This window comes from Pipistrellus kuhlii, unplaced genomic scaffold, assembly GCF_014108245.1.
Source record: "Pipistrellus kuhlii isolate mPipKuh1 unplaced genomic scaffold, mPipKuh1.p scaffold_m20_p_2, whole genome shotgun sequence".
Lineage (NCBI taxonomy): Eukaryota > Metazoa > Chordata > Mammalia > Chiroptera > Vespertilionidae > Pipistrellus > Pipistrellus kuhlii.
In genome coordinates this window covers 48,702,358-48,726,807 of record NW_023425515.1, presented here as the reverse complement: position 1 = coordinate 48,726,807, position 24,450 = coordinate 48,702,358, and the positions used below count along the sequence as shown (strand labels likewise).

Below are 24,450 nucleotides of genomic sequence, written 5' to 3'. Positions count from 1 at the left end.
CTTAGACTTTGCTATGGATGTATGTATGTATGCGTATGTATGTATGTGTATGTGTATGTATGTGGGGGGGGAAGCAAGGGGTGGTGGACAGAAAGGCCTAGAACAGCCACCAGACCAGCTATTTTCCTCCTTATAGAAAATATATTTTAAAGATGAACTTCAATACTGAGATCAATTGTGTGGGTTGTACTTTTACCCCAAATACTTTGCATTTTGTGCTTAATGTCTGTTCCCCTTGGCCCCTGTGACAAGCAAGTCTGGCTGTGCACATCTATTTACTTCTATTCTGAATGATTTCCAAGTCATTCAGAGAGGTTGGCCAGCCGGGGAGGGGCAACAGGAGGGCTCCAGGGTGTGTCTAGCCCATCTTACTCAGCCTCAATCGACCTGACCCCAGCAGCAAGCTAACCTACCAGTCAGAGCATCTGCCTCCTGGTGGTCAGTACACATCAAAGAGAGCGGTTGAACGGCCTTAGCATATCATTAGCATATTACGCTTTGATTGGTTGAAGAGCCAACCGGACACTTAATATATTAGGCTTTTATTCTATAGGATAATGTAATAGGCGGGATGGGGACGGTGCTCACCTGCAGAGAGACCCGAGGGCGGGGAGGAAGCCCAGGTCCTGGAGGAAAGCAGCCAGGAGAGCTCTGGCTCCGAGGAATTCCCCTTCCTGGGGAGTGAGGCCTCTTCTCCCGTCTCCACGGCAGGACGAGAGGCCTGGCTCAGAACTGAAGTGGCCACTTGGGTCTGCACGGTCACTTCTTTGGGGAGCCCCTTCTCCCTCGCCAGGGAACCCCAAGAGGTTCTGCTCTCTGGGTGAGAAGGGGCACTTCCTCCTTTAGACCCTGGACTGCTGGCTGGCAGGGAAAGCCTTCCCAGGGCTGAAAGCAAACAGCAACAATGATGTCCCGCCAGCAGACCTCCCGGTCAGAGCCAGGTCCCCCAGACTCCAGGTTCCCTTCAGCCCATCTCCCTCCCCAGACCTCTTATACCGCCTGCCAGGTGACTCCTCCCCAGTGCACTTCAATCATGTCACTGTCTGGATCAGAAACCTTCAGGAACTCTGGCCACTACAGCAAATCTTTTTTTTGTTTGTTTAATATATTTTATTGATTTTTTACAGAGAGGAAGGAAGAGAGATAGAGAGTTAGAAACATCGATGAGAGAGAGTCATCCATCAGCTGCCTCCTGCACGACGCCCCCTACTGGGGACGTGCCCACAACCAAGGTACATGCCCTTGACCGGAATCAAACCCGGGACCCTTCAGTCCACAGGCCGACGCTCTATCCACTGAGCCAAACTGGTTTCGGCAACTATAGCAAATCTTAACTGCAGCCTTTTAAAGTCCTCCACAATCGTCCCCAACCCCATCCCCAACCACCCACCCGCGGCTCCTCTCCTCTGGGACTCACGCCTCCCCCAAGGGAGGCTGCTGGCTTCGCAGCCCCACGAAGAGCCCACACTTCTCTCCCTGTCGTGTCCCTCACGTGGTCCAGGCGCCCACCCCTCTGCTGCCCTGGCATCTCCCTCAGACACACAGACTGAGGCTCAGGTCCCGGCTCTGAAACCTGTTAGCTGTTGACCTACCTACGCCCATTCGATGGGCTGACTTCTCTGAGCTTCCGTTTCCAAATTCCTACGTGGAGGATCACGTGAGGACTGAGACCCGACACGCTGTGTGTGTGTCGCAGGGACTTAATCAGCGCTCATTTTCTGGCTTTCCTTCCTCAATCAAAACTTGTTCATCTAGCCCCGGCCTCTTCTGAAAGCCTTTGCTAAAAACAGCAAACCGCCAGCTGTGCAGACTGGAGCAGGAACATCTATTTGAGCCACATCGACACACACACACACACACACACGTGCACGCACGCATGCACACAAACACGCACACACAGCCACACATCCCACCGCACGTGGTGCCTATGATACTTGCAGCGTGTGGGCGGCAGGGTCCCTGGATGCTGTTTGCATTCAGACTGGCCCTGGGACATAGACTCTCTGGGACTGGACAGGCCTCTCAGCAAATCGGCACCCTGGTCTGGTTGATACTTCTAACTCGGTTCACCTCAGGGTGCCCCACGTACAGCCCAAGTCAGAGGGCGGATCCCCACCCAGGACCCCGTGATGGTACCGAGGCCCAGGGAGGGAGCGAGGAGACTGGCAGAAACTGTTATCTATGTGAAGTGGGCGTCGTCGGCACACACTCACCTGAGGTGCTGCTCGGGGAAGGCAGAGCTGTTGCTCGCTGGGGCCCAGCAGGGGAAGTGGCGGCCTTCGTTCTCCTCGGGGCGCGGTTTGTTCCTCCGGCCCCCGCTGTTTCGGCGTGCGGAGTGGAGTTTTCTGGAGCATCTGAAGGAGCGTGGCTCTGGTCGGGGGTCTGAACCTTCACGCCCTCCTTGGAGGCCAATGTGGAAAAGCCCACTTGGTTCTGATCAAAGGTGATGGTTCCTGTGTGGTTCCTTACAGCAGCTGAAACAAACAGAAAATGGACCGCTGAGAACCTGCTGGCTTCTGGAAAGAGAAAGGGACCTTCAGAAACCATGAGCAGCTTTGTCCGTAAGAAGTGGATTCAAGGATAACATTTTCACCCTCTTTCCCTCAGCCCCTATCTACCCTCTACAGTAGGGGTGTCGAACTCAATCAGAGAAGGGGCCAAAATCTAAAATCCAGCCTAAATCGCGGGCCGAATGGTTTACTGAACAGTCATAAACTGTCATTGTGATGGAAACGCAGCGGAGTGCAGTGATGACAGCGCGGTGCGGGCCACATTGCAAGGCCTGGCGGGACGGATTTGGCCCGCGGGCCTTGTGTTTGACACATGTGCTCTACAGTCATTATTCTTACAGTCAATCCAATGGAAGAGATTAGGAAGCAATGATAGTATGGGGTTAGATTTTACAGCACGTGGAACGAATGATGAAAACTGAGAGACTCGGGGAAGAGGACTGGGACCTCCGGCGGCTGGGCAGGCTCAGGGCGGGCATGGGACGCGGGTCAGGGGTGAGCGGAGGGAAGGCAGGTCTTCATGAGCACGGGGCTGTGAGTGTGCCTTCTCGATGGAAGTGGGTAACAGCTGGCGGCTCTTAATCCTACACCTACTCTTGTAGACAGGGGCCGGGACATGCATCGTTCTGGGAAAGCATGTGAGGATTTGGCCATTTTACCAAAGCCTTAGTAATGTACATGGGTTTGATGCAGTAACTTCATGGGAATGGAGGAAGAAAAGAGAGACGAGGGAGAGGGGGAGGGGGAGGGGGAGGGGGAGGGGGAGGAGGAGGGGGAGGGGGAGGGGGAGGGGGAGGGGGAGGGGGAGGGGGAGAGGGGAGAGGGGGAGAGGGAGAGGGAGAGGGAGAGGGAGAGTAGGGAGGGAAGAAAGAACCTAAAATTCCTGTAGCAGATTAATTAAACCAGTTGCAGCATATCCATATGAAAGGATACATGAAGTCACTAAAAACTATGTTATCAAATAAAGATATTCTACAGGTACCATTGAGTTAAAACAACAGGCTTCAAAATAGAATCTAGAGTAAGATCTTGTTTTGTTAAAATTAATAGTAAAGGGAATTGTGGTGTGTGTGTGTGTGTGTGTGTGTCAATCACTAATGTACATGCTTCACGAGCGCCCATTCATGTAGTCCTTGCACTTAGGGAGATAGGCGCTCCCCCGTCTCCCCCCACTTTGCCGAAGTCACCAGGAAGCCAGCTCGAAGCCCACGCCCTCAGCGCTCAGCTGTGCTCAGCTGGAAGGTAAAGTGCTGAAGAGGAGGCGTGTCAGAGCCAATCCCCCGTTCTCGCTTACTCCCAGGTCAGAGGTGCTGAGGGAACGGTGCCTCTGAGGATGCACTATTGCGTGAAGTCTATAAACTAGGAATGCATATCAGAAAGCATTTTAAGTGATCGTTTACTCCCAAGAGGATCACAAAGAGGTCGTTGGTTAACAATGCTGTGAGGACGAAGTTAACGTTGAGGGTAAAACTGGGCACAGAGGAAATCGCCTTGTAGTGTCAAGGTCATTTGTCAAGGAGAGAGGGCAGAGTCAGAGCAGGTGAGTGGACACCCAAGTCCAACCCGAGAAGGCGCGTCACAGATGGAACGTTAAATTTTCTAGTCGCCACGTTTTAAAAAGTGAAAAGGGACAGGTGGAATTCATTTGGTTAAATATGTTATTTAACCTGACATCCAAAATAGTACCACTGCAATATCTAATTGGTGTAAAAATTGTTGCGATATCTGCCTTTTTTTAAAATTAAACTTTTAAAATCCAGCGAGTATGTTTATGAGCCGTGCTTTAAGAGCTCAACAGCCACAACAGCTACCACATTGAACAGTGCAATTCTAGACCCATCGTCCTCAGCATCCCCCACTCTGGACCACGCCCCCGGGAGCAGTGGGGTTGGAAGGGTGGTGGAGAGAAAAACTTCCATAAGAGATCCTGACAAACTTTCCTAAGGGAGTCATTTCCTCCCCCGATCCCTTGAGATTGCTGTTTTCATGCTTCCTATTCTGTTTCCTGTAAGCGGTCATCAGCTGAAGCTTCCTGAAGAGGCGGGGACGCTGTCCGGGCATCTGTGCCCCTCTGGGGCCCAGCCCCCGACAGGCAGGGCACCAACTCACCCAGAAATGGGACGTGGGGGGGGGGGGGGTTTCCAGGGGCAGCTGCAAAGTCCCTAAATTGAACTTGACACTCAGGTTGTGAAGAGCTGTGACCCATCTGACCTGTTCCCTTCGTTCTTCCTGTCTGAGCTGCGGAGGCAAGCTGGCCTCCCAAGAGGAGGGGAAAAGGTTTGAGGATGCTTTCTCCGTCCTCTTGGTACGTCTCAAAGACCAGGAAACACGTGATTACGGGAAGATAGAAGGGACTCAAAACCCATGCCCCAAAGCGGGCAAGCCACGAGCAAAGACAAGGAAATGAATTTAGCTCGATTATACCCTGAGAGGAACGTGAGAGACTTATGCAGCTGGGCCTCCGAGGAGGCAGCACTGCCCCTTCTTTAGGGGTAAGGAGTGGACATCCCAGACCCCAGTCAAGTGAAGGAACGCCACTGCAGCCTCCAAAAGGAAAAGAGTGGCCACAGGAAACAGGACATGGCTGGCATGGAAACACTCTCCCTGGAAGAAGAAAAAAATGCACACTATAAACAAAACTAAAAGGTAGACAGACGATAGTTCTGAGGTTCCCAAATAACCCTGCCACTAAATACAAAGTGCTGAATAAAATAGTTTTAAAAATATATCTGAATGTATTGTTGCATTGACAAGAATTTAATCTTCTGAGGCCAAATATGAAGCAAGAACTGAATTCATGGGGACCGCAGAGGGGGAGGTAAGCTAATTCTGAAGCTGGCAGCTTCCCTGAGGCACCTGCTCAACATTTGCGACCTTGAAATTCTGCTCTGAGAGCTACGAGGATGCAAGAGACAGAAGACAAAACTCTCAGGGAGGGAGTCTGAGAGGAAACTGCTGTATCAAGCGGGAACCAGAGCTATACCCTGGGTGTCAGGCAGACAGAAACCAACCTGTCCTGCAGAAGGAAAACAGCAAGGTCCCTCAATCCTGTTCTTAGGTAAAAGAAAAAGAAACCTCAGCCCAGAATTTGTAGCCATAAAGCTGGCCCCAATGCAGCACAAACTCAAAATATCTATGTTGGGTACAACACAAGCCAAATGTGCTTAAATTAAAAGTGGTCTTGAACACACACACACACACACACACACACACACACACACGGGAAATAGTGGTCCTGATATATAGTGCCTTCAGGTACCTGGCAGAAACAACTGTGAATGCTCTCTAAATGAATATGACCACAATCCAATTTCATAATTTACTGATAAATTCTAAAGAATTAAGAGATCACAGTAGACAAAAAAAAGTCACAAAATATATAGGGGAAAAGGTATCCATGGACATAAGTCAGCAAACTGGACAAGCAAAGACTTCAAATATTGGAATTATCAGACTAAAAATATTAGTACATAAAATTACATTAAAATAACTAAGAAATTGAAAATGAGAGAAAATTATAAATAATGTCTTTTTAAAAAGCCTAAATGGAAATTCTAGAAATGAAATAATATAATAATTAAAATTAGGAAATGCAGCAGCAGATTAAATATGGTTAAAAAGAGAATTAAGGATTACAAGAGAATGCCCAGATGACATAAAAAGACAGACAATATGAAAACCAGGTGAAGATACAAAAGGAAGATACAGTGAGAAAGTCCAACATATCGATATATCTAACTGTGGTTCTAGCAGAAGAGAAATCAAGAAGAAATGGCAACATTCCACAGGGTAATGGCTGAGAACTTTACAGAACGAATAAAAAAAAGTATGAATCCTTGGAGACCTAAATAAAAAAAGAAATATAAACCCCTGTCATAGTGAAACTGCAGAAAATCACAGGGAAAAAATAGGTCTTAAAAAACTCCCACATGAAAAAAATGACAAGCCATCTATAGAAGATGACAGTCTAACTGCTGACTTTTCAACAGCAGTCATGGAAGCCAAAAGACATTGGATAGTTTCAACGTGCTGAGAGAGGAAAAATAGAATTGAATGCTCGGCAAAACTATCTTTGAAAAACATCTTGAAGACTATGTTTCAAAATAGAAACATTTCAGTCAAATGAGTTTATCAACCACATCCACTAAAGAAAATTATGGAGAATTTATTTCAAGCAGAAGAAAAATAATCCTGGATGAAACCTATGAGATGCAAGAAGAAATAATGAGCAAAAAGATGGTAAACATGTGCATAAATATAAAGAAATGGATTTATAAAAATTTCTCACTTGTGGGATTAACAAAATAAGAGCAAATCCTGGCTAACAACAGCACATAAATTGGGAGGGTACAATCAGAATCACATTATAGGAGAAAGGTAACTTTAAATCATGTCAACAATGCATTTTGAAGTTCTTCAAATTGAACCATACGGAATAGAAATACAGTATGTCACTTCTGAGTGGTAGAGCTTGAAATGATATAAAATTTCCATTGAGAGAAATCTATGACTATTGCCTAAAACCAAAACCAAAATATCAATAAATAGCAACAGAAGCATGTTATTTACATAGCTGGATGTAATCACAAAGAGAATCAGTTAAAAGGGTTGAAAATGGTTCATTCTAGGAAGCAGAAAATGATGATAGTAGGAGTGCGCAGGGTTCTATAATAGCTTTATAGAATACATATCTGGTTTTTATACTATGTATAAGTTGGATAAAAATAAAAGTAAAAATTTATAAAAGTTGAATAACAAACCGGAGTAAATGTCTGCAGTACATGCTAAGTTTAGCATTAAAAAAAAAACAACCACAAAACAAACTATAGTTTATTGATTTTTCACAGAGAGGAAGAAAAAAGGATAGAGAGTTAGAAACATCCATGAGAGAGAATCATCGATCAGCTGCCTCTTGCACACCCCCTACTAGGGATGTGCTCGCAACTAAGGTACACGCTCTTGACCGGAATCGAACCTGACACTTTTCAGTCCGCAGGCCGATGCTCTATCCACTGAGCCAAACCGGTTTCGGCAAGTTTAGCATTCTTAATTCATGAAGGACTCTTTCACATTCCCAAGGTGTACATCTCATGGTCAAAGAACATGAATGCATGATTCACAAAAGAAGTTAAGTGGAGAAGAAAAATATATGAAAGTATTGTTGAAAAGAAATAAAATAATGCAAACTAGAAAAGACATTTTTGAATGTTTATATCTTTTCTTTTCCTATGAAATTGGCAGATTTAAAAAAAAATTGTACCTTGTGTCATAGTAGGTACAGAAAAAATGGATATTTGCTACCGTGGGTACTTGAAATATTGGGGGGGAGGAGGGGAGAGGAGAAACCACTTAGAAAGTACATGATTATCTAACCACCATGCTGTACACCTAAAAACGAACTCTTGGGTATGATGTTGGTAAAAACGTCATGGGAGCACATTCTTTCTCGGAAGAAATTGTGTAATCCATCACAAAAGCTTTAAAAATGGGCCTATATTTTGACCCAGGGATTCCATTTCTGGAAATTAATTCCAAGGAAATCATTAAAGAGGCACACAAAGTTTCAGGCATGAGAAAATTTATGACAGCATTGTTTACAAAAACGAAAATTGGAAATGACTTATATGTCTGCAATGGGGAGTTGGTTAACTTAATTATGAGAAAATAAAAAATGTGAAGAACGGGCCAAAACATATTAGTAATAGTTTTACATATGTATTATGTTCACCCTCTATTATTAAGTAAAAACATAAATCACAAAATGGAGTGCGCCATATGATCCCGTGTTATTAAAAGCACATCTCTTAACGCCCGGCAGGAGTGGCCCGTGGTGTGGGGTGCCGTCCTGGGCACCTAAAGGCTGCCGGTTCTGTTCTCGGCCAGGGTGTGGGTTTGATCCTGGGAGGTAACCGATCACGGTTTCTCTCTTGCATTGATGCTCTCTCTCTCTTCCTCCATCCCTCCCTCTATTTAGGCAAGTCCTTGGGTGAGAATTAAAAACAAACACACACCACATCTTTTTTAAAAATGCATCTCCTAAGAGAAAGAACAAACAAAGAGTTGATATCTTGGTATCTCCAGGTCCGGAAGCCACCTTGAGATAGGCTTATCTTTGGTCCCCAGACCTGCCCCCTAAGGGAGGTGAGGCCTGTAGACTTAAAATATAAAGCTGGTTCACACAAGTTGCTAATTAATATGTGGGTTTGGGCTCCCGTGCCATTTATGAAGCATGTGAGTGGCCTGTGACTGCTCACCTGAAGGACTGATGACCTGACTTGTGTCTGGACCACTTAGCCTCTAGATTAGGGGTGTCGAACTCAATCAGAGAAGGGGCCAAAATCTAAAATCCAGCCTAAATCGCGGGCCGAATGGTTTACTGAACAATCATAAACTGTCATTGTGATGGAAACGCAGCGGAGTGCAGTGGTGACAGCGAGGTGCGGGCCACATTGCAAGGCCTGGCGGGACGGATTTGGCCCGCAGGCCTTGTGTTTGACACATGTGCTCTAGATGCTTCACTTCTCTGGGCACCAGTGCGGCCTGGGCTGGAGGCCTGATCCCAGAGAGGCGCCAGGGACCGCCCCTCCCGAGCACAGACAACACACAACCCTGGTGAGTGCCGCACCTTCCAGGTCCTGCTGAACCGAGACCTGCCTTTGTGACGCCACCTCCACCCTCTTCCCCGGGTCAGGGTGCCCCCGCTGCCTAAACTGGTCAGAAACTCTTAATCTTTTGTCCTTTATCTAAGGATCTTTCTCTTCCTTCCCCCGGGGGCCCTGGAGGCAACATGAAAAAGTCGCTTATGTTACCCTTACATGTGAATGTGTGTTCCCCGTGCGAACACCCTCTCGTCCAGAAGGAAAAGAGCCTGCCTCCGGCGCCATGCCTGGGCCGAGAGCTCCGTTTCTTAGTAAGACAGGCAGTGGTAACACAGACGGTGGTGCAAGTCAGGCCGTCAGGATGGGACTTCTGGCTCTCCCTGTGACAGGCCCTGCGACCTTAGACAAGACCTTGGCTTCTTCCTCTGTAAAATGGGGACAGTGAGAGGACTGCCTCCCTGGGCAGTAACAGTACCCACGAGAGCTCCGAACAGTATCCAGTACAGAGTGAGTGATACCCATCACAGCTGCTCAACAGATGGAGGACTATGGGCGCTGGACAAACAGCTGTGCGGACAGCTGTGGCGGGCACTGCTAACCAGCCGTGGCTCAGTCTCCCGGTCTATCTTCAGGCAGCAGATCAGAGCTGGTCCCAGAGGGGAAGGTCCCACCCAAGCCCTCCTGAAAGGGAGGTGTACATGCTGATGAAAGGACTGAGGCCAGCTAAGCAGCTGCTGGGTGCTGCCTGGCTCCCGCTCTGCTCCCTGGACCCCTCCTGGCAGGTGCAGGGAGACCTTGGGGCACAGGGTGAGCGCCGCTGGCATGACTGGCCCCTGGATGTCACTGCCTGGAGTTCCTGCTGCCCTGGGAACTCTGATGTCCCTCCCCCTCGGCTATTGCCCTTGAACTATGCCTCCGATGAGGGATTAACAAAGCGGGGGAGGAGGGCAGGCGGCACCCAGCCCACCGTCTGCCTCGCAAGGTCTCAGTTGATTGTGAACACCCAAGTGCTTTACACCATCCCTTGTTGTATGTCAGGGAGAACAACGTGTCAAATGCTACAATATGTGTTCAAGTCCAAGGGCGGAACCTTTCAGAAGCCCTGAGTTGCTTAGGGCTAGAGTCGTTGAATCTGGTTTGTGGTTCCGAGTGGGAGAGCAATTCAGAGGAAAGTGGACAGGACGGGACAGGGACCCTCACAGCAGGGAGAGGTCTCGGGGGAAGAGAAATGCCCGGGAGAAGTGGGAAGGAGAAGGGATGCTCAGGCAGCAGAGCCTGGGCCAGACGGGGAGTGAAAAAAAGAGGCTGTGCCCGCCAGACTCTCAGGGGACAGGCTGGGACGGAGGGGCACCCCGAGGCTCGGCAGAAGCTGGTATTCCTCACCTCGGACACTCCTCCCCTTGATGGTCCCAGAACACGCCATAAATCCCCCTCACATCCTGTGGTAACCCGACCACACCCACCAGCCTCACAGTGGAGGTTAGCTGTCCCGATCTCCCAGGTGGCTTTTGAGCTGGAAATACCCTCCTTCACTCTCCACTCAGGCCCCCCTCCCCCTCCCTCCCCCCCCAATCAGGCTATCCCTCTCCCGTGGACCATGATTGGAGATGAAACTAACAAGGCAGTTTTATTGCTTTGCCTGCTCTGCCCCTCCTTCCCCCCCTCCACCCACACCCGTCCACCCCTAGTTGACAATTTCCACTTCTGTGGAGTCTTAATGTCCCGAAACATCTGTTTGTGAACCAGCATCATCGGGGACACAGCCGGGGAGTAGGATTTCCTAATTAGCAGCTGCTACAGAGTCAACTCCTCGTCAGCCACCCGCCCCGGGAGCTGGGGATTTCAGCCCGCATTGTTTCTGCGAGGCGGGGTGGGCGTGGACGGGCGGGTGCCCTGTCATCCAAAGAGGCCATTTCCTCCCGGAGGGCCGGGCGCCCCCATGCCGCCCATGTGTCAAGTGCTGCCAGCCACGGCCCCGGGCGTCTGGGGCACTGAGTGGGCGCACCAGCCCTATCTGCTCACTTCCCTCGTGAGGTTCAGACTTCACTGAGTGCTAAGTGTTTCCACATGTGTCATCTCATTGAATGCCCACGTCGGCCGGTCAGGTGGGTATCCCGGGGAAACTGAGGAGCAGACTGATGAGGTGAGTATTTGAGGTCACACGCTCAGCTGCAGAGAGAGACTCACCCTGAGCCCAGGTGCCACTCTATCCCACCCCGGGGATCGGGGCCAAAAACCTCCCAGTGGCCTTCAACTTCGGCCTTACACCCAACGGCGTGTCTCCCCGGGAGGAGGGAGCCGGTGAGCATCCCGGGGGCTTTGGAGTCAGACAGACTTGCTAGACAGCAGCTGCACGGCATTAGCCGGAAGACTGCACAAGAGGACTTTTAAACCAGCTTCAATGTCAGGGAGGAATCTCGCGGGCCGTGAAAAGCAGGATCACAAGACAGAGCAGAGGCAGGATGGAGGACAAGGCTGAGGGACAAGAAAAGCCTCTTTCTGAAGTGGGACGTTTGGGGTGAGGGTGGAACTTCCCGGGGGAAAGGTCCGGCCGGCAGTTAATATTGGGGACAATGGACCAGAAGGGAGGACAAGGAGATGGCAAAGGAAGGGTCAAGGACTGGACTGAAAGGAAACTTGAGTCTGGAGGGAGGAGAAGAGCCCGCGAAAGAGACACCGGTGATGAGGGAAGGACAGGACAACATTAAAAGCAGCGGCCAGGAAGGTGGTAGGTGCTGGGAGGCAGCAGAGAGAGGCCGTGGACACCAGGACTGCCAAAGGAGGGTCCACAGAAACTTTATGGAGAATAAAACGATGCTCTTATTCCCAGAGGTTAAGTAAAGAAACCCCACATATTTACATCCTGCAAAGCGCTTTTCATGGGGTAATTTTGGGGCCTTAAAATGAGCCTGTTAGGCCGAAACCGTTTTTTGGCTCAGTGGATAGAGCATCGGTCTGCGGACTGAAAGGTCCCAGGTTCGATTCCGGTCAAGGGCATGTACAGTGGTTGCGGGCACATCCCTGGTAGGGGGTGTGCAAGAGGCAGCTGGTAGATGTTTCTCTCTCGACATTTCTATCTCTCTATCTCTCTCCCTTCCTCCTCTCTGTAAAATATCAATAAAATATATATATTTTTTAAATGAGCCTGCTAGATCCTGGCATTCTAAGTGGCAAGCAGGACAGGAATTCTTACCCCACGTCACAGAAGAGAAGGCTGAGGCTCAGTACGAAGGTCACCTTCCCAGGATAACAAGGAAAATAAGGGGCAGGGTAGCAACTAGAGCCAGCTCTTTTTTATTTATTTATTTAAAAAACATGTACACCCATGTTTATTGAAGCAGTATTCTCAACAGCCAAACGGTAGAAGCAGCCCAAGTGCCCATCAATGGATAGATGGATAAACAAAGTGTATTTATATACAATGGGATATTATTTAGCCTTAAAAAGGGAAGAAAATCTGACACAGGCTACCACAGGGGGGAAACTTGGGAACATTATGACAAGTGAAATGAGCCAGACACAGCAGGACAATGGATGTATGGCTCTTCTTGTATGAAGTACCTAGAACAGGCGAAGTCATCGAGACAGTAGACTAGAGATGAGCAAGAGCTGGGGGAGAGGAAGCATGGGGAGTCTTACTACGTTTCTATTAGGAGTGATGAAAAGTTCTAGAAATGGATGGTGGTGACATTTGCACAGGACTACTGATAGGTCCTCCCTTCCTGTAGTTGATGGACAGATGTAAACCCCACCTGCAGCCAGACATTCCTGAGCTCTGAACCACCAACCAGCACCTGCCAAATACCCTAAGCCCCCCCCACCATTCCTAAGTCCCTAGGTCCCTAATCACCAATCAGCGTGCGCTGAGTACCCTAAGCCCCGCCCCCTATCCTTAAAGGTGCTTGTACCCGGGCCCTCGCTCTCTTCCGCCCCTCTCTGTGGAAGCAGCCGGCAGGGGTACCCTTCTCTCCAATAAAGCCTGTGTCCTGCCATCCCGGTCTCCGGCTACCTTCTCTATTTAATCTATCAACTACGAATGTGCTCAGTGCCAATGACTTGTGCACTTAAAAGTGGCTAACCTAGCCGAAACCGGTTTGGCTCAGTGGATAGAGCGTCGGCCTGGGGACTGAAAGGTCCCAGGTTCGATTCCGGTCAAAAGCATGTACCTTGGTTGTGGGCACATCCCCAGTAGGGGGTGTGCAGGAGGCAGCTGATCGATGATTCTCTCTCATCGATGTTTCTAACTCTCTCTCTCCTCCTCTGTAAAAAAATCAATAAAAATAAAAATAAATAAAAAAAGAATTAAAGTGGCTAACCTGGTAAATGTGATGTTACCTTGAGAGGGCAGGGCGGAGTGAGGGCAGGGCGGGGTGGGGCGGGGCCAGCTCCCGGTAACTGGACCCTAGCCCTAACCCAACCAATCAGGTCAGCCAAGGTAGTGGCACCAGCCCCCCCCCCTATAAAACCCATTGATATGTTAAATTCTTTCTCCCGCCATGCTATTGTCGAAGGTGTAAGTGGGGCGGAGCTCGGACTAGTCCAAAATAAATACAGGCTTTCTGCAATTGCATCAGATTCAGCTCCCTGGTCGTCTTTGGGGTTTATGACACCTGGGCACAACAACGTATGTTTTGTCATATATACATTTACTGAGTACCAACCACACACAAACACGGCCCCGTCTGCCTCGAGGAGATCACGCTTCCAGGAGAGCGGACCCAGGTCAACAATGCCCGCCCTCTCGGCTCAGGGGTAAGGATGGGGGGCAGCCCTGAGCGTTTGGAGGTTCAGGGCTGAGCCCAGAATCCCACCCTCCCTTCCGGGCTCCCGCCCACTCCTCCATCCAGATCACAGTGTTCACCCCCGGAAAACTCTCCGCGAGGGGGATTTCGGGGCCGGATGGCTGGCAGTGGGACATTCCGGGGCACACAGGAACCCGGGGGCGCGGGGGGCAGGTGGCTGCGCCCTCACCAGAAAGGCAGCCTCCTGCTGGGCTGGCCTGTGCGCCGGGCTGTGTTTTGAAAGGCTGCTGCTGCTGCTGCGGATGTCATGAATCTGGGTGGAGGGCGTTTGGGAGCCAAATGAGTTTGTGTGAACAAAAGACTCGGCCCTTGATCTGAACTGTCCGGGGCTCGTGGGGAGTTTCGCTTCCTTCCTTGTTCTTGCCCTGAAAGGAGAGGCCCTAAGAACAACCAAGCACGTTGGGAAGTGTTTGGACTTGAGGGCCGGTGATCTGAGTTTTTAAAAAAGACTCCTCTCGTCATGGGAAGCATAAAGTTTCCCTGGCGGGCAAGCCTCCCCTTCCCTCCCCGTGAGAGGGCAGCTCCGGTTCAGGGACCGTCCTCCGGGGAGGAAGACAGGCCTGCGGGAGTGACCGGAGACCAGGGATCTGCTGACCCACACTGGGGTCAGGCTTCCAGAAAAGGAATGGCCCCTGAGGTGGCCGGGGGGCTGGGGGGGGGGACGATCAGAAAGGCTGGCTGCCCAGGCTGAGTGAAAGATAAAGACCTTGACGTGACCTCAAGCTCTTCACTTTAGAAATGAATTCCATGGATTTAAACACAGAAAAACACACACACACACACACACACACAAAAAAAAACTTGAGATAAAGCCCTAGGGTCCAAGGTCGGGAGATTCTCATTCAATTAACTAAGTCAACAAAAAGGCTTTCTGCCCGGGGTGCCTGCCTTGTTCCTGGGGTGTCTCTGCCCCTTTCAGCCTCAGAACACCGAACACCCAGCCGAGGGGCTGAGAGGAGACCCTGGCCGCCAGGACGGGGACCAGACCGCCCGGTCCCCCCGCACATTTGATCACACCCGAGAGGAAGCCTGGTGGCAGGGCCCCACCTAAGGAGGCCTGCCAGGTTAGCGAAACAATAAAAAGCAAGGAAAAAACATCCTGGTTCCGAGGAGGAAGGGGCGCGGGGGCAGGAAGAGGGGCCTGCTACCGGGGCGGCGGGGGTTTACTGAGATGTGGCCGGGGTGTGCCACCCGCCTGGGCGAGGGCAGACCCGAGCGGAGCAGCCCAGGACACTGAGGACATCGTAGAAACGTCATTCGTCTGAGACGTTTACAGCGTCCGAAAATGCACACGGTGCAACGGGGCAGCCACAGAAAGGGCCTGAACTAGGCGGGTAATGGCGGGTAATGGAGGGGGATGGGGAGATGGGAGAGGCATGGCCACTGTTGTCACTGAAAGGTGAATGCTCACCTCGGCCCCCCAGGACCCTCCAGGCTGTGATACCTAAGAGCTATTTAAAGGGATAGATGAAAAACTTACTAATGGACTTTTAAAAGGAAGATTGAGAAACCTGACACTGACATTCTAATATAACCAATACATGAAAAATCAGCTGTAGGCCGATGCCAGTTAAGAAAACCGGATAAAATAGAGAGAGGAAAAAGGAAGGGGGTGAAAAGAGAAATAGAACAAAAGGGAGAAACTTACAGAGGGAGAGAGGAATAAAGCTAGGGAAGATGAAAAAGCAGACAACACCCTCCTCTCCCTCCCAGGAGGGGAACTGGTGTGATTGTGTGTGGCCTCTGCTCCCTGCAGGCGCCATGCTGAGCACCTCAGGGCCCTGGTCCCAGCTCTGAGAGCTGGGTGCCGCCATCAGCCCGCCTTCCTGAGCTGCAGCGAGGGGAAGTGAACTGCCAAAGTCACACAGGAGAAGAGGACCCCACCCAGTCTGTCTGGCTCCAAAGAAGCCAATTTTTAAAAAGAGAAAGAGTGGAGAAAGAGTGACGGATAAGAAAGGCAGGAGCAAAGCAAAGACGGAGGGCTTCCCAAAAGCCACGACTTCGACCAAGGAAAGCCAGAACGGGCGGCAAGGTGGGCCTCCCTCGCCTCCCTCAGGCTGCAGGCTCCGGTAGAGAGCAGTCTGGGAAGGCACAGGGACATTCCTTTAATTCTTATCAGCTGAGCCCCAGGGCACTGGCAGAGTCCTGTTATCAGTACTGATTTCTTATCGTTATCCATGTGCTTAGAATGAGGAACAAACAGGACCTTGACTTACCCAGGTCTTGATATGCTAAATCTTGTACCAAAAAATGAGGAGCTTACCCAGATCTTGATGAATAGGACCTGGGCACACCCGAAACTCCTTTTGACCTTAAACTCCCCTTTGGAAACCAATAAGTGTGCTGTGTTGCCTGTGGTGGGGGTGACTGCCTCTCCATCAGAGAGGTGGCGCCCACCTAGCGCCCAGCTTGATGAATCTATTTCTACCTCTTGTCTCTTTCTTTCTCTAATCTCTTAATCCCCAGCTCCTCCACCCAGGAACCTGTCGTTTTCTGTGTGGGACGCAGAAAAACAAAATGCCCACCGCAGGCTCCCATGCACTGGGAGCATTCCCACCTCCGCAGCTCATGGTCCAAACAGAATGAAGAGCTGACCGGAACCGGGAGAGGGAAGGCAGAGAGGAGGGGCGAGTCGACAGTGACTACACAAGTGAGAAAAGGCGAGGCAAAGACCCAAGGGAGGGTGGGTGATGGCGGAGAAGAGGGTGACATGTCTGCATATGAACCGCCACCTGCTGTGTGGGTGGATGTCTGGCAGGCAGCTGAAGGCCGGGACCTGGACTTCTGCAGAGGAGGCAGACGCTCTGAGAGGCACCCGCTCCAGGAAGATGGGGGAAGCCATGCTAAGTTTTCCCTCCACACCTCGTTCCTCTATTCCTGCCGTCCTATCCGCCCGGACTCCCCTGCTCACCTTCCCCTCGGCCTTCAGGCAAAACCTGGCCCATTTCTCACAACCAGCTCAGACGCCACCGCTTCCAGGAAGTCTTCCCAGAGAGAACCCTCCCTCGCTACTCCTTTATCTTGTTAAACAATTATAACGTATTCGATCGCATTTCCACGTCCCTTATGCAAGACTGTGGCTCAGGGGAGGGCCACAGGCAGAACTGTGAGCATCCCAGCAGGTGGGAGGGAGGAGAGGGCCAGAGTTCGCCATGGCAACCAGAGGAGCTGAGAGGACAGAGGTGAAGAGCTGAAAAAGGCCACTGAGGTTGCCTCGCATGTTCTCCCTCTCCCCATCGCCTCCCCAACCTCCGGCTCACCCTCCTGCATCTGCTTTCTCCATGAAGCCCCACCACACGTAGCATGGTCCTGACACTGTGTGTTCTGGGAAACATTAACAACCCAACACACACACACACACACACAAACAACCCAACACACACACACACACACACACACACACACACACAGCACATGTTTACGAAGCTTGTCCATGTGGATTAATTCGTTTTACCCCACAAAACCCTGTGAAGTGGACAGAACTGGGATGAGCATCTCCATCTTACAGACATGGATGCAGGCGCAGAGATGAAACGCCCAGCCCAATGTCACAGTCGGTTCCTTGTTTTGTGACTCAACTTGCTCGCAATGTCCACACCTCAAATTGCATCTGCAGTCGTAATTATATTTGTTCTGCCTCAAAGGCCTTGTCACGGAGCAAAATAGGTACTTTTATGACCCCCGTTGTTAACAGGCGGCAATTGAGACCCAGAGGCGAAAGGTAGCTGCCAGCGCCGCTGAGCTAGAAAGGGAAGGGTGAAGACCACAAGTCCTCTGCCCCCGCCGCTGGCACCTCCCTCCCCAGCTCTCCCTGCGGCTAATGATTCCTAACAAACCCCAAGAAGTCACCTCTCCTATGGACAGGAGCCTCTTCAAAGGGGTCCCAGTAAGACCGACCTATTCCAACAATGCTGATTGCCCAAGGTGGATTCTCACAGTCTCCAATATTCAACAGAGCCTGCACGATACTCTCCAGTTTCCTGAATTTTCATCGCTGGTCAGTGGATTTGGATTGTTTTGGAAACAGACAAAAATTCAAAGCCCAATCTAAAAAACATAAGTAGTTTTCAATATTGGCCTAACACACGATAACCATTCGTCATGACCTTGTGCAAAGACTATCCTCCCGCCCTAGCCGGTTTGGCTCGGTGGATAGAGCGTCAGTCTGCAGACTGAAGGGTCCCGGGTTCGATTCCAGCCAAGGGTACATGCCTGGGTTGCGGGCTCGATCCAGTGTGCAAGAGGCAGCTGATCAACGATTCTGATGCAGGAGGTTGTGACTGGTGCAGGAGGTGAAGGCGGGGACCCCATGTGGAACCCAGAAGGAGATTTCATTGCAAAGAAACACTAGTGAGTCCCTGCAGGCTCTCCCAACTCCTTCAAACGCTTTGAGGCGTGTGTCAACACCTCCAAAGGCTCTGAGCAGAAGGGGAGCATTCCCCGGCCACACAGGTCCCAGTACGATTGATTCTTAAAGTATTATTATTTTGCAGCAAACCCTCACATCCTGTTTTTATGGAGTCCTAATTGCTTCATGTGTGTTAATCTGGTCTCCTCAGATGATTACAGGTGAGGACTGTGGCATTTACTTTCTCTCACTTCAAATCTTGCTCTTTCCGCTCTGCACCTGAGGCTAAGGATGAAGAGAAAGTTCTAGGAACACCAAGGGGTGAGGCTGGCAGGGGTCCAGGGTGAGGAAAGACCACCAGGGTGAGGTAACAGAGGTCCTAGGAAGGTAGACTTGAGCCCTTTGCATTCAGAGCTTGCCCCCTGTCCAAGAAGCCTGGAGATGTGTGGGTGCTGTCATCAACGCGATGGTATGTATAAGGAGGCCCGTGCAGGGCACCAGGGAACAAAGGTGAATGGAACCTGCTGCTTCCTCTCAAGGAGCTGGAGGACTAGCAGAACACTCCTGCCCAGGCCCTGAGCAATCCGCTGGGCAGGGGTCACGTGACACTTACATTCCCTGAGGGAGGCCTACTAGTAACCCATTTGGCGGATGAGAAACGGATGGCACAGAGAGGCTGAATAACCTCCCAAGGCCCCACAGCCGGCAAGTGGCACTGCTGGGATTTGAACTGAGCAATCTGGCCCCCAAGCCAGGACCTCCCAGGTCGGTGACGGCAAAGCCAGCAAGGCTCTTACCCACACCTGGAAAAAGGAGATCCCAGAAAAAGTCTCACCACGTAGTCTCACCCCAGAGCCTACAGGAGTGACAACGCCCCCAAGTTGAAGCTGTTTCTGTCTCCTCCGGCCACTCAGGGAAGGAAAAAGGAGTGGTTTTCAGTACTGGCCTAACACACGATAATCACTCGTCATAACCTATGCAAAGACTATCCTCCCGCCCTAGCCGGTTCGGCTCAGTGGATAGAGCATCAGCTTTGAACTGAAGGGTCCCAGGTTCAATTCCAGCCAAGGCACATGCCTGGGTAGCGGGCTCAATCCAGTGTGCAGGAGGCAGCTGATCAATGATTCTCTCTCATCATTGATGTTTCTATCTCTCTATCCTTCTCCCTTCCTCTTTAAAATCAATTAAAAAAAAAAAACTATCCTCCCACCAGCATCTCTCTCTGCTCCTTCCTCCAACTCTTGCTACTCCTTCCCCCAATGTGACTGCTTCAGTTCGATGGCCCAGGTTGGTGCAGGGCCAACCGGCGAGCTTGACCTTGGCCTCTGGTCTCTTCCTCCTTGGTCTTCATTTCCCAACTTAGCACAGATCCTGAGCAGAAACTTGTCCAACTTACAAGATCCATCTCCTTGCCTCCAGCCACCCAACTCCACTCCAGCGCAGGGAGGGGGCGTCGCTGCTCTTCAGGGTCTCCCTCACGCCCCCAGCGGCCCCACCTGACTGCGAGCTTTCCCTCAAACATTCTTACATGGCAGGAAAGCCAGAATAGTTCCACGGAGCACAAGTACCCCAGAAACAAAGTGTCCATGTTTAACAGCCTCTGTAGACGTCGCAGGAGTCTTGCCAGCTCCTACGACAGAATCCCAGACCGCATGGTGCGGGAGTGACTGCGGACCACGAGGCAGCTGAGGCTGCAGGTGGACAGTGCTCCTCGGGCTTGGGTAGAGGGCCGCCTGGGAAGGCACCTGGGCATTTCTTTAAACTGTTGTCAGTGGAGTACGAGACGACTGGCAGAGCCATGTCTTGGATACACATTTCCCCAAGATGGCAGAGAATATAATCAGCTTGGCCTTCATATCAGCCCAGGTGTCGGTGGGGGTGGGTCTAGATATGTAAAGCACCAGGAATGCTCTGGCCTACACAAGAATGCAAATAAGTTCCTTTGATCCTAAGTTTTTGGTGATACTTCCTGGTATTGGGGGTATAAAATAAATGTGCTGCGTGGACTCAGGGTCATCGTCACTGCCTCTCCATCAGAGAGAATGGCGTCCCCCCTGGCTCCCAGCTTGCTTCTATTTTTGCATCTCTTTCTTTTCTTTCCTTACTCTCTCTCTCTCTCTCTCTTTCATTCATTCATTCATTCATTCATTATTTCTCAATCCCTGGCTGCCTCCACTTAGAACCGGTCGTTCATCTCTCTTTCCGTGCTGGACTGGGAAAAGGGAGATCCCCGCCACATCTACCCCCCTCCTCCCCCACACTGAGGCCCGTGCTAGGCACCAGGGAACTAAGATGGACAGAACCTCTGCTTCCTCTCAAGCTGGAGGTCTAGCAGGCTCACCTGCAGGGGTACACGCAGATCCTCTGTGAGGCGCCTTTCCTCGACCCTCCGCAGGCTCCCAGCTCCCGGACCCTGAGCACAGAAGCCAGGTGCTGGTCTCCTCACACTTCACGCCAGCATTGTGGAAGTCGGGAGGTTCATAGGGCAAAGGTGGGCCCTCACAGGAACAGAGCTGTAGCTTGGGATGGACCAACCCCTCATTTCATAATAAAGAAACAGAGGCCCGGAAGTGAGTGTGATCTGCTCAAAGTCATGCTGACGAAGAGGATGAGCCAGAACTTGAACGTCTGGACCAGCTTTCACCTCTGGCCACTCCGGGCTGCTGGAGTACCATTTCCACCCCAGCTGCAGCTCTGGCCGTCCCGATGGGGGTTGTGAAACAGCTTCCCTGGTTTCCAGCACCTTCCAGGACTCCCTGTGTCTGTGAGTTGGCTGGAAGCATCTGGATTTATCAAATTATCTCCCAATCGAAGGAGACCTCACACTTTGCATCAAGCCCTGAACAAAGACAACAAACGTTTCTGAGCACCAAGCGAGACTCACTGACTCCGGATGGAAATTAACGAGGGAAGGGAAGAGGCCAAAGAGTGGAGCTCTGGAATGACATGGAAGCCTTCTCTTTCCTCCCCATTTTGGGAAGAGGCTTTTCCATCATTTAATGAACAAAGATGGGCCCTTTAAGGTCCCTTCTAACGCTGAGTCTAAAATTCTCAAGATGTTCTCATAGACATAAAACCTAAAATCTAATTTTGCCCAGTGCTCCACAATTTAAAGCATCCATCACTGCCAACGAAATGGCTCTAATTCAGAAAGATGCAGGTCCCTGTGGCACTCTCTTGTCCCATCCCAAATTTCGCACTCCGGTTCCTTCTAAAACACTGCTTGCCTCCTGTCTCGGCACTTTGCCAAAACACTTTGCTAGGCTGCCTCCCTGCCCAGATGCAGTCACCTCGGCACACCCACGGCAAAGCTTGCCAGATCCTCCAGAGGAACCCACTTCCACCAGCAGTGCCCACCAGGCTTCCTGCTCACCACACATCCTGCCAAGTCACCCACTGAAACATCCTCTCTCCAACTTGCCTCGGACCAGCCCAAGGAGTTTCAGGAAATGGGGTTAGGGGAGCAATGCTGGGATTGCCCCCCATACAGCACTATCAGAAGATGTCTGGGTGAAAAGGAAGGATAGGAGAAAGTGTTCTGTTGTAATCAAAGTGTCCAGTGAAAAATATTATTCGGTACAATTCTAAGGGACCATTTGGTAGTGCTATCAGCATCTTAAATTTGCCACATAAGGAATTGACACTAAGCCAATAATCAGGTACAAATACAAAAATTGATGTACAAAGATGTTTATCACAGCATTATTTATACTAGTGAAAAACTGAAAATAGTCTGTATATCCAATAAAAAAAAATAGCTAAAAAACATAAAAACAAAAAAAAATGTTATGGTATAATGCAATAATAGTTATACTAGATATTCATATGAATATACATATGGATATATAAAATTTTATATTCCATATAAATGAGAAAGAATAAGAACTGCTAATGTTTTAATACACTTCTAATAGTTGAAATATAGGAGATATTTTATTTGTTTTTCTCTTTAACTTCCAAATTGTATGACAAACACATAAAATGTTTATAATGAAGAAAAAAATTAGTGTTATAATTTTTAAAAAGCAAAGATGACCACACAGTCCTGCTGGTGGGGCTCAGTGGTTGAGCATCAACCTATGAACCAGGAGGTCAGGGTTCCATTCCCAGGCAGGGCACATGCTTGGGCTGTGGACTCGATCCCCAGTAGGGGGCCTGCAGGAGGCAGCTGATCAGTGATTCTCTCTCATCGTTGATGTTTCTCTCTCTCTCTCTCTCCCCACTCTCCCTTCCTCTCTGAAATCAATAAAAATATTTTTTGGTTTTTTTAAAAAAAGATGACCACACAGCTCGGAAATACCAAAATGTGAGCACTTGAACCTGGGCCTAAGTAAAAAAAATGTTATCTCAAGGCCTCACTGTTGACTGATGGTAAGCCAGGCCACCCTGGGCTAAGGGTCCCTGGTCTGGCAGGGGAACAAATGTCAGGGAGCAGGGCCCCTGCCTGAAGCGAGAAGCCTCCTCACCCTCTGACAGCTCCTGAGCCATGAAGGGAGACATAAGAAAAAGGCAAACAATTCAGATACTTACATCCAAATCCTGGACTCCCCCAGAGACCCTCCACCACCACAGCACCCCAGCTGGGTACCATGGATGCCATCCCACCCCACAGCAAGAATACAGGCCTCTCTGCTCTGCCCCAGTGGCAGCCCTGCCTTCTCCCTCACCCAGAGAAGACTGTCCAGCCCACTCTCCCACTGCTGTTGGAGGGGTAAAGCATCAGGAAGGTAATTGACTAGCCTACTCCGTGTTTTGATGATCCAGGAACTTGAGGATAGCTCAGTCAGGAAGATTACTGCAAGCATGCATTCCTCTCTCCACCTCCAACTCCGACATCTGGACCCATTTTCTCTTAGAGCAATCATTTATTCAACCACCACCATGAGTGCTTAGCATGGCTCTGGCACATAATTAGCCCTGACTTCCCACCGTCACTTCCTCTGGTCTTCCCACGGTCCACTGTCCACATCACTCCTCTGCGGAAACCCTCCATGGAGCCCAGAAGACAGTCGGACCTCCTTCCTGGGGTTCTCATGGCAACTACATGACCCGGCCACTGCGGCCTTCCTTCTCTCCCGTCCCAGACACCCAAGCTTGTTCCAGCCTTAGGGCATCTGCACTGGCCAGGAGGCTGGTTCCGCTACAGGCAGGGGACACCACGTGCCCAGTCCTCAGGACAGGAAAACGTCTGACGTATAAAGAGCTGTCTGGTGTGGTTAGAAGACGGGTGTGGAGCAAGATGAGGCCAGAGGGTTGGCAGGGTCAGATCCTGCAGACCTTGCATTCCAGCAGGGAGGCTGGATTTTATTCGCAGTACAATGCAGAGTCCTTGGAGGGTTTTCAGCCCGAGAGCGAGGTGACCTGAATTACATTTTAAGAAGATCACTTGGGCTTCCGTGAGCATGGATTAGAGGGAGAGCAGCAGTGCACACAGGGAAAAGAGAAAAGAGCAGTGCAGACAAAGGATAATCTAGAAACGGAATCTACTGGAGAGGAAGGAAGGAAGGGAGGGAGGGAGGGAGGGAGAAAAGGGAAAGGAAAGGAAGGAGGGAAGAAAGGAAGGAGTGGAGGGAAGGAGGGAGGAAAGGAGAGATGGAAGGAAGGAAGGAAGGAAGGGAGGGAGGGAGGGAGGGAGGGAGGGAGGGAGGGAGGGAGGGAGGGAGGGAGGGAAGGAAAGGAAGGGAAAGGAAGGGAAAGGAAGGGAAAGGAAAGAAAGGAGGGAAGGAAGGAGGGAAGGAGTGGAGGGTGAGGAAAGGAGAAGACTGGAGGGTCTTGTATAAGTAACAAAGTAGATGATGTTGCCAATTTCTGAGGTGGGAAGAGTGGGGAGTTGACAACAGGTTTCAAGGGTCGGCATCAAGGGTGCTGGTTGCTCCTGACTTGCCTCTTTCATGTCACTGCTAAACTGTGTCCAAAGAGGGCAACATCTGCCGAGGTTTCCCACACGGTGAGCAGGCTTCTTCCTGAACTCTTAAAGGCTCCCCTCAACCTCTGGGAATCAAACCCAGTGGCCTTTCCTCAGGCCTCATGCTCCCCCATCTCCCTTTTCCCGATAACCTCGATAGTGCCCGGATGAGACAAGTCCACACGGATACACCTTAAACTGCATGTACCTTCACAGACTGTCACATTCTGGGCACAAACTGGGCCCTCTATTCAAACCAGCTGCCCAGCCGGCCCTCATGCGCCTC

At 50.5% G+C, this 24,450-nt stretch overlaps 1 protein-coding gene across 1 annotated transcript in view; it reads right to left on the bottom strand.

Annotated features, from left to right (window-relative positions):
• Positions 1 to 2,583, bottom strand: part of HEG1 (heart development protein with EGF like domains 1) — a 64,833-nt gene extending 62,250 nt beyond the window's left edge. Inside the window, exons 1-2 of the mRNA XM_036447031.2 lie at positions 2,214 to 2,583; positions 589 to 885 (exon numbers count right to left, since the gene is read on the bottom strand). Coding sequence (XP_036302924.1) covers positions 589 to 885; positions 2,214 to 2,547 — 631 coding nt within the window. The 5' untranslated portion in view covers positions 2,548 to 2,583. The remainder of the gene's footprint in view (positions 1 to 588; positions 886 to 2,213) is intronic.
• Between the last annotated feature and the right edge of the window lie 21,867 nt (positions 2,584 to 24,450).